Source organism: Dermochelys coriacea, chromosome 4 (assembly GCF_009764565.3).
Source record: "Dermochelys coriacea isolate rDerCor1 chromosome 4, rDerCor1.pri.v4, whole genome shotgun sequence".
In the NCBI taxonomy this organism is placed as follows: domain Eukaryota; kingdom Metazoa; phylum Chordata; order Testudines; family Dermochelyidae; genus Dermochelys; species Dermochelys coriacea.
The window spans coordinates 100,860,926-100,871,944 of NC_050071.1; the positions used below are offsets into that span (position 1 = coordinate 100,860,926).

Consider the following 11,019-nt stretch of genomic DNA (forward strand, 5'->3'; position numbering starts at 1 on the left):
CATCAAGACACAGAACAGTGTTGTATTTATCACAGAAAAATATCTCTGAACTTCATCTCTCAGATTTCAGTTCTCTGCCTGAACTGCAAGTATTAAATCTGTCTCATAATCTAATCAGAGAACGTGACTTCAATGTTTTCAAATTCAATGAGAAATTAGAATGCTTAGATTTATCTCATAATAACTTGTGGAATATGTGCTGTCAGACTCTTGCTAGTCTTAGACATTTAGATCTTTCTTTCAATAAATTTAAAACCTTGCCCATCTGTCAGGAATTTAGCAATATTTTGAACCTGGAATACCTGGGACTGAGTGCCACAATGATACAAAAGTCAGACTTCAGAGGTATTAAACATTTGCAACTGCAAACTGTGTTCCTAACCTTAGAAGACCTTTCTCATTATGAATCCATGAGTCTGACAGTCTTAAACACAAAGAACCTTCACATTGTTTTCCCAATAAACAAAAACTTCGCTTTTCCCCTTTTGTATGATGGAATGAGCACTTCAGAGAAGTTAGAATTGTCAAATATTAAATATAACTCTACAGATTTCCCTTTCCCTCCTTCTGAGCCTTTGAAATTCAAGACATTCAATCTGAGGTTCAACAATATGGATTTGTCCTGGAGTATCCTTTTGCAAATTTTCATGATTGTTTGGTATACACCTGTAGAATATTTTGCTGTGAAAAATTTGACCTTTTGGGGATCTATTCTGACCAATACTGACTTTTCACTCTTAAGCTATCTGGCACCATTTGTCTATTCAGGTAGTTCAATGAAAGCACTTATACTGGAGGATATTCGTACTAAGGTATTTTCTTTCTCTCAAGAGATTCTGTACAAAGGATTTTCAGATATGAACACTGAAAATTTGACAATATCTGTTGTGTATATGCCACACATGCTTTGCCCTTCTAACACTAGCCCGTTTCAATATTTAGATTTTTCATACAATGCCCTGACAGATGAGGTATTTAAGAACTGTGATACTCTGGCTCATTTGAAAATGCATATCTTACAGAGAAATCAATTAGAGAATATTTCCAAGGTGAGCTCCATGACGAGTAAAATGAAATCATTGAAACACTTGGACATAAGTAGGAATTTGCTGTATTATGATGAGAATGAGAACCACTGCCACTGGGTTGGAACGCTAGCTAAACTGAACATCTGATCCCAAACTTGGAGAAGGAAGATAGGTCTGTACAGATCTGTCTGCATGAGAGGAACTTCATTCCATTCAAGTCCATTAAGAAGCTTTCCTATGTAAGGCCTACAGGATTTGGCCCTATATTTCTCTTTTAATACTTCTTGCTTTGCTGCACGTAAGCATTCTGGTTGGCCTAGATCTGCTTACAAAGGAGGTACAGAATTTCTCAGAAATCTCTATTAATTATTTACTGTATATTAGTTAATACCTGAAGTTATGAAGAAAAATGTTTTACATGGTAATGCTCAAAATTGCTACAATCTACAAGGATCATATCAGTCCATAACAGCTCACTTTTTTGTATCTTATTTTTGATGAAAAGAAATTACTATATATTTTGACCTGTTTTCTATTAGGAATTGACAAAGATATAACAGGAACAAAAGAATCCTTTACTTTTTCAATTTACCACTTTATTGACCAGATTGCCCTTACTTGGAAACACCATAAATGGCCTGTTCATTTATAAAACACATTTTATTTTATTATAGCCAGTTATCTCCTTCAGCAACTAATGAACAATCTACATTACTCTTCATTATTTTTAGCTGAGAGGGAGAGAGAGAGACTACACATAGTCACGCAGATATTTATAAAATGTATTACATACATTGTATTAAAGAAAAGTCCATTTTATTTACAGAACATCAATAACAAAGCAAAATATGCATTAAAAAGGGGAATTCGCATATGTTCTAGTTAGCGGGATATTTTTGATTAGCAAAACTGATACTGAATTAGCCAATCTATTTACTATTTCGATGCAGAAACTTCTCATTTTTGGTAGTTCTTTCAGCTCCAGACAGTGTATTTTAACTCTAATACCCTATTCTCTTTGTATGTGTGGGAAACCCACAATGGATTTAGCCACAGGGCTTGGAAGGGAAGGGTTACAATATTGAGGGGAGGGTCTGGGGTTGCTGATGTTAGTGTGCCTACATCAGAGCTCAACAGCTTTTCACTTCTGTTGCATGCTATCTTACAATTGTGTCAGAGTTTGGAGGTTTGCTCAGAGGGGAGTTTGGCAGAAGTGGTCCCAGTCACCCCACTTGGGTTCAGGTTTGAGATATGGGAGAAAAACAGATGGAACAGACCCCACACATTGAGATTGGAGTCTGTCATAGGGTAGCTGTTCCCATGGAGAGACCAAGTGAAGCTCCTTTGGACCAGAGCAGGCAAGTCCAATCCAGAGGACTGGGCTACACCTGGGCCTATAAAGGGCTGCTAATGGAGGGGAGGAATGGAGACAGGCTATGCCCTGAGGATAAAAAGCCATACTGGAGTGCAGCTAGCTCCTGTGGCAGGGACCCTGGAGCAAGGAGCTCGGGCTTGTGCTCATGGAAGCAACCCTAGGGCTGTTGCTTCAGGAAAGCAGTGGAGCAGACTGAAACTGGGAAGCTTCCAGGAGTAGGGGTGGCAGAGATGCCTGGCATGGATCGCTCTGAAGCCTGAGGCTAAGTAATGAGTTAATTACTTATTAGTGAGACTTTCCTGATTGTTAAGAAAATAAACCTCCTTGTTGGAGAGGGAGAAGCTGGGCCGGGTGACAGAGTCATTAATTCAGGGGTTGGAGAGAAAAATTCAGACCCCGGCTCAGACAGGGAATGTTGATTCATGACATAGGATCACTCTTCTGGGATCCGGGGGGGAGGGGGCCTCAGGACTTTAAGGGTTTCATAGAGGTTAGTTGAGAATATGATTACGCAGACGTGTCAGACCAAGTGGGAGTTCTGCAACACTGACGATACGATATTGAGAGGTGAATACATAGACATTTTAGCACTGCTCCACTGGGAAGCTATGACAGACATTAAGATGGGACAGGACAAGCAAAGCAAGGACAAGCCAAGCATCCAAGGATGGCTAGAACCTGGAAAAACTGGGAAGCAGCTTTTTTAATCTACACAGGTGTCGTTTCAGAACAATTGCTGGGAAGAAGCCTGGATATAATCAGGAGGGCATATAATACATTTGGAGGCATGGTTTGATTTAACTATAATGAGTGATTTAGACTGAGAGCTGCAACTCAGACTAGGATTTGATGGGACATCCTGATTCATATGCGGTGGTTGGGATGCATGACACCACGGGGGCCAGGTGTTCACACTGATAGTGGCCTGTTTACTACTCAGCATGTCCACTAGAGACTTGATGTTCTGAATAACATTTGCTGGACTTTTAATGAGGGTGGGTGTTTTTGGAACATCTACAAATTTAAACATGGCTACAAGCTGTGTTTTGGGGCCTATGCAGCCCACAACTGCTATAGCTTTAAGGGAAAGCAATAATATGGTAGAATATGCAGGGTAAACCCATAGGCACCCGCACCGCAGGTATCACCATGAAACTTTAGGGCCTATGACAGGAATTTTAACAATTTTGTGCAATATGAGGAGGAGGGAAAGCCTGGCGATGATATTGCTGATTCCAGACCAGAAGCTTCAAAACATGGTGTCTCTGGTTACCTGGAGGCTTGCAGCAGCTACCATCTCCATTTGCCCTTCGGGCTTTACATTTGTCAGTAGCATGAGGGGCTTACCCAGATCCTTGTAGTAGGTTCTTAGTTTGGAGGATTTCAGTGGAGTGGTCTTGGCACGTGGACCCTAGAAAAGATCCATGTCACCACACCACTGTTCAAATGCATAGAGACTTAATGCAAATTCTCAATCAAATATAGAAGAAGATAGGAGGCAGCCTTGTTCAAGGGTTCATTCCTAGTAGCATTATTGGAGCTTTTAGAGTTAGCAAATTCATGCGTGGGTCAGCAAAGGATATTTCTATAAGGGGTTCGGAGTGGAGGGATATACAATGAGAAGAGAAATCAGTCATCTTAACTGTGAGGATCTCGAAAGCTGATGGGGGAGGCAAGGTGAGTACATAATGCTACAGGTACCGGCAGTGGGTATCATAGGCCAGGGATTCTAAGCCTCCCTTAACCCAGGCCACGGCCCCACCCATGCTCCACCCAGAGACTTTGCCATCTCTCCTCCTCTCCCCCAAAGCAGGCAGGGGCTCGGCTTGGGGCTGGCCGGCAGCCTGGAGGTTGGGCTGGGGCTCAGGGCCAGCCAGCAAGGATAGGGCAGGCTGGTTGGCAGCCCAGTGCTGTTTGGCCAAGGCTTCTGTGTGTGTGTGTGTAAATGGGCTCTGATGGGTTATGAGGGCAGAAGGGGTGGGACCGCGGGGCTAGCCTCCCTGAAGTGGGTATTCATGTGCTGCCGATGGCTGCAGGAGGGGGGTGAGGCAAAGATTTACGCTGTAAGGGCACTAAGGACTTACACAGCAATGGTGTCCATTGGCGAGGAGCCCCTCTTTATTTAGGGTGATGGAAAGCCCCTCACAACATACAGTGCATTACAGTTTTCAAACAAAGGCTTACAAAGTTCATGTTATCAGTCAAAAATCTGGTTCCCATGCTTTCCAGGTAGGGGCTGCTATGACTGCAGCTGAGCTAGAACTAGGGGCTACATCAATTCAGGCAATTGGGCAATAGCATTCAAGTGCATACAGGACATACATGAGACCCGAGGTAGAGAATCAGAGCTAATTCTCTTCTCTTACTTTGAGGATCATCATGCAAATAGGCTAAGCAAGTGGTAGTGTGGACTTGCAGGCATAGTATTGCTTCCTGGGTGCATAGGTGGGCTTCCAAGTAATTGGACAGTTCACATCTAGGCCTGGGGAGTGAGGCAACCCTGAGCTGGCATGGAAGAAGAGACATACTATGGGACCAGCTGCTGCACCTTGTACACTCTTTGAAAGCCAGGGAACAGACACTAGATGCAAATGTTGTTCATCTCAGTTTAAAAAAAAAAAAAAGGATGGAATCTATGGATATCTGAGTAGCTGGTGAGAGTGGGAGAGGCAGCCAAGCATTTTGCCGGTGCCTCCATGTGGCCGATGTCCAGTACAGTACTTGGTATGGAAGAATTTGAAGGAAGGCATCCCTTATGGGAACTGAGTAGGAGGATTTTGGATTCCTACATCTTGTTAGTGGGGAGCTAATCCCCCTCCTTTCCCTGGTCCCCTTTAAGGGAGCTGAGGAAGAGTGTATAGGGCTCCTATGTCAGGATCAGTGGGGGGCCAACCCCCTCCTCCCTGCATTGTACAATTTGTTCTTAGTTACTTCCAGATATTATAAGTGAATAAAGTTGTAGCCTAATTAAACCAACCCATGGCCTCCTATCTTTCATCTGGCTTGGACGGACAATTCAAGGTGGCCTGATTTCAGAGGTTCTGAGAACACACTACTCACTGACTTCAGTGGCACACAGCATCTTTGTAAATGAGGCCATTTAATTAGAGTGTAAGTATGAATTTAGATGCCTAGTTTTAGGCACCCAGGTTTGAAAATGCTGGCCACAGATTTTATCAAATCTTGCCCGAAAGAGTATATTGTATGTTTGTCTTGGACCTATTCATGAAATGGCTTGTGGGAGAATTCACTCCTGTTCAACACCAAGCTGATGCATTATTTAAGCATCACGCACCAATTCAACCCTAAGATTTCAGTGGGAACTGGTGAGTGCATACTTCATTGGGCTGAGAGCTCAATACTTGAAATTCAAGCCACTTAGGACTTGGGGGAGATTTTCATAGGCAGAAGGGACTTTAGAGCTGTTGGTGAGTATATTGGTGGCACAGTTCTCTCTGAGTCATTACTGAATCAGTGCCCCTATAGGTGACTAGAGAAGATGTATAAAACTAATGTTCTGATCACTCCTAGTTATTAAAGATTGGATGGAATTTTTCACAAGAATAGCAATATTACCTCTGGTGTCACTGCCAAGTTCCAGCTGGGATAGTTACCTACCTAATTTCTCCCTCATCCCAACAATGTCAATTTGGATACATAATTCTTAACTTAGTATCCTAAACTGTTGTGTAATATTGCTGTATGCTGTTAAACAGCTGTCCGGCTAAACTCCAGAGGTGGCTGCATTTCAGCACTGGATGGGCTGACATCTATAATCACTTTACATACTGCAGTGTCATGAAAGGTGCTGTATAACTGTCAGATATATTAATGAAACACAAGGCAGGACTGGAAGAGCTCTATGTACGCTTGAAAGCTTGTCCCTTCCACAAACCGAAGATGACATCCAATAAAAGATATTACCTCATCTACCTTGTGTGTCTCATATCCTCGGATCAACGCAGCTACAGCAACACAGCAAACAGGTATATTAATAGTTATTAATAACATAGGCCAGCCATCTGCCTCTACCTATATAGGACTTTTACAAGTACTAAATTATACAGCAAAGAAAACTATCAATCTGTCAAAAATACGTATTCTTCTATACCTTAAAACACATTTACCTGTTCCCAAAGACCTAAAACAAAGTGAAAAAAATTAAACAAATGATTATCATTAATTTTATTGAAAATATTGAGGTGACATTTACCAGCACTTATTCTGTCCTGTTTACAAGATGTGAAAAAGAAGAAGTAAAACATCTTAACTTAGATTTCCTTACTTATGCAAAGCAGTGAAATCAACAAGATATTTCTTCCTGTTAGCTAATTTCTGGTATTGTGGTTTGTTGAAGCTCTCAAACTTAGTTTGTTGGGAAACATGATTTTTTTATTTCTTTCTAATTTGCAGGTAGCTGGGAAAGAGATACTTTGATTCCTGATGTTCTCCAAATATGATTACTAACCAGTAACATTCTCCTATACTTTTCCTTTCCTCCCACAAAAGTCCAACTCAAAGGCAAAGTGCTAATTTCATTGTTTACCTATCATACCCTGCTCTACTGGGATTTACAATACAGTGCAGAGTCCCTCTCAAGGAGCAAACTTTTTTTAATTTGTTTTTGGAAATGTTTCTTGTAACTTCCTTGCTGTAAATGTAGTTTGTTTTTCTGAAATTGAACAGGATAGTGTGCTTCTGGCCAGGGGATATACAAAATGTTGGTTCCTCTTGGCTTTGGCTAAATGCCACAAGAACTTTCGTTTCCTTATAGGTTAAGTGAGGAAATGTGCCCTTGCCAAGAACTTTAAAAAATGGTTGCCTAAAGTTAGGCTCCTAGGGAGAGACTTTCAAAGGCACAAAGGGGGATTTAGGCACCCAGCTCTCATTGACTTTTCAATAGAAGTTGGGTGTCTAAATGCCCTTCATACTATTGAAATTCTCTCCTTAAGTTATTAGAGGCCTGATTTTTTTTCAAGTATTGAGCACCAACCAGCTCCCACTAAATCATAGGCAGTGGAGCACTATGACATTTTGAGTCAGGCATACAATTCTACACTTGCATGCAAAATGGCATCCTCCATGCCGTGACCTTGCTCATACGGTGTGTGCGAGGTCACACTGTGTGGCAGATACTATTTTGTTCTACAACATGGTATCCTCCATGTGCATTTGGAGTCTGGACGGAATTGCCCTGCTGTCACAACTAGTCATGGGGCATGCAATGCCTAGACAGGCAGCACACCACTGGTCGTAGAAGTTAAGTGGTACATGATATTTTAGTGGTGCCTCATCTTTGTGCTGGCCCTCTCCATGGGGGTGAATTTCAACACCAGAGAACAGGGTAAGTGAATTTTATAAACAAAAAATAAATATTTAACAAAGATTGGGAGAACAATCTTGAAAACATTAGGAGATCTGGGTATGCAAAGACTGCATAATCTCTGGGGGAAAGCTAGATGTACTAGCTGATTAATTTTTTAAATGTCTGATGAAATTTTTTAATTGTAATTAATTCACTTGTTTCTTAATAAGTTTGTCATTTTCTATGTTCATCTGTATTTATATGGAGTAAGAGCGACATCCAGTGGCCAGCTGTTTAATCGTTGTTGAGTATTTCCTGTATATCTCTTAAAGGATAGCTTGCATTAGAATAGATAAAGCACACTCTTCCTCTGAATAAAATGTCACAATAGAAAGATAATGAATTGCTTATCCAGTTCAACACATTCAGGAATATCTCCCATGTGCAGGTTCATGTACAGCAAACAACATAACATGCTGCTTAGAGCCTGGGACTCAAGATGCAAAGATTTGAGTGCTATATCTACCAGTGATTTGGGGCTTGCCTTTTGGAAAGTCAATTACCTCTTGGTGCCTCAGTTTCCCATTTTGTAAAATGCACATATCTACTCGTTTTTACTAAATTCTGTGAGATCTGGCAATGCACAGCGTTGTATAAGCAGTAAATAGTATCATGTATGCCCTAACAGGTGGTTCCATGGGAACCATTAGGAACTGGTGCTAAACAGATGCTTTTATTCTCATTTATTTAATATTTTAATTGTTGTTTGTAGGGACTTATTTTACTTTATTTGTTTCTTCTATATAGTTACCCAATACCATATTACTTTATTTTCAAAAGTTTTCAAAAGTAAGTGCTCATGATTTTGATTTGCTGGGCCTGTCTCCTCTCCCAGTTACTTCAGGTGGTTTGCTGAGTATTTTGTGTGTGTGTGTGTGTGTGTGTGTGTGTGTGTATGACGGGAGAACACACAGAAACTCAGAACAGACAAAGGGGGTAGGGTGGAGAGGCAGAGGCAAAAAGCATAAAAGCTGAGCAGTAGATTGTGAGCACAGTGTGACCCTGGAAAAAACTAGCAAGGCAGCTTTTGGGTCTGGTGTTGGCTAAAGAGGGTTGGCACTGTAAGTTAAGAATCTGCTCCTTTTTGTTCTTGGTTCCTCCTATGTTTGGAGGAGCAGGACTGTGATGCAGTCTTGATTATTTACACTGAATATATGAAAACACCAGACTCCATCAATTTCTACTTCCAACTGGAAGAGGGCCTCACAATTTGATTAACCATTCAGCTTGAAAAGGGGAACATCTGAATATGACTAAGAAAATCCCTGATCCTGCAATGAACTAACCTGACATCAATGCAGCTCTGTGTTCCCAAATCATCACTGACTGTTGTGTAGTTTAGTCCTTGACATCTCTAATAATGAGGAGTCCGATGGCACCTTAAAGACTAACAGATTTATTTGGGCATTAGTAAAAAACCCACTTCATCAGATGGCTATTCCACAGCTTTTCCTGACAGTCTGTTTCATGGAGTGAGTTCATAGTTCCAAGATTGCCTGAGTTTCTAAGTGAAATTTATGTCTTTGTCTACCCTTGCAGTTTAACAATGTTCAGCATCGGTTCAGTTGTAAATGTTGCTCACATCCTTTATTGGTGAGGAGTAACTTCCTCAGTGTAATGCAGAATTCCTTCTCTTCCACCTCCATCTTTCATTACTCTCCTTTTTTCCCACCTATATTCGCCTTCTTTCTCCTCTTTTTCTCCACTGCCTGGTAGCTTATACTGGGTCTTTGTCAGAGTGAGCTGATTGCCTTACTGAATATTCTGTAATTTGTAAGAAAAGCCCAAGAACAATGAAGTGAGTGCCAACCAATATTCTCAGCTGCATCTGCCCAGCATCCTGGAAAGCTGCCCTTGCAGGACATTCTGGACACTAATCCACCAGGTGAATGCAATGACCCATTTCTACAAATTGTCAAACAGGAGCTTGGCAATGAAATCAATTGCTTTAACAGTCCTGAGAAGTACATTACAGCTGGCATGTGCCTCACCATCATAAATACTCTGTAAAACATGTACAATTTCTAAACAGACCCAGAGCCTGAGTGCCAGCTACATTCCCACATTTTATCTGTCTGGCACTACCAGCTAGCTGCCTGCAGCATTGTTGAGGCTTGAAGCATTAACACTTGGAATTCTGCTTCTTCATCCACATCTGTCTGGCCAAGAAGATAAAATGTCAATATTTTTCATATGAAGTGACACTAGTGTGCTCTGTTTCAGAGTAGCAGCCGTGTTAGTCTGTATTCACAAAAAGAACAGGAGGACTTGTGGCACCTTAGAGACTAACAAATTTATTTGAGCATAAGCTTTTGTGAGCTACAGCTCACTTTGTCAGATGCATTCCACTGAATTCATCCAATGAAGTGAGCTGTAGCTCATGAAAGCTTATGCTCAAATAAATTTGTTAATCTCTAAGGTGCCACAAGTACTCCTTTTCTTTTTATTAGTGTGCTCTGTTTTTGTCCCATATCTTGTTTCAACTGCAACAAGGTGTCTCAGACCTGCTTGGGGAATGTCACAGTTTACACTGTCGGGCTTGACTGGAAATTTTTTTCATTTTTTTCCTCGGCTTTTAGTTTAGATGACTAGCAACTTGGCATGATTGTTAAGCTTGGCATAAAAAAATCAATCTGTTTTATTAGCTCAGTGAATGCCAAAATGTTTCCTAGAGGACTCACTTTTGTCATCCCCACTAAATGAAATATGAGTGTGCCAGAAAAATAATTAACTCAGAAATGTAAGCATCTAGTCTGTAGCTTGAAGCTGATACTGAAATGAACTGTCTAACAGGGGTTCTCAACTTATTTACTATTATGGGCCATATATGCAGCTCTCTATGTGTTATGTGGGCCACATCCACACAATATATATATACTACCTGTATGGCCCTGAGGATGTGACATGGGCCACATCTGGGTGCTGATTGGGCTGCAAGCGGCCCACAGGCCATAGGTTGAGAACCACTGGTTATGTAGGCAGATCATGGCTCAGCTGTGTATCTTAAATCCAATACTTATAACAGCTAAAGGAGATCCTCCTTTAGCTCAAACAATAGGTACCTGTGCATCTGAGTTCTCTCCCTTCTGCTACAGCAAATGGCCCTGTTGCACAGCAGAGTGATGATGGCTAAATCCTAGCTCGCCACAGATTTGTTACAATAACTTAGATTTTTATTGACTTAAACTCTCAGTGGGCCTTGCTTTCAGGGCAGGATTCAGGCCTCATGGTGTTTGCTAAAATCAGGTCTA

General features: G+C 41.3%; 1 protein-coding gene across 1 annotated transcript in view; it reads left to right on the plus strand.

Moving 5' to 3' along the window:
• Positions 1-10,079, plus strand: part of LOC119854251 (toll-like receptor 1) — a 41,773-nt gene extending 31,694 nt beyond the window's left edge. The window contains 1 exon segment of the mRNA XM_038398123.2: positions 1-10,079. Within this exon segment, the coding sequence (XP_038254051.2) occupies positions 1-1,175 (1,175 nt within the window). The 3' untranslated portion in view covers positions 1,176-10,079.
• Positions 10,080-11,019: the final 940 nt, after the last annotated feature.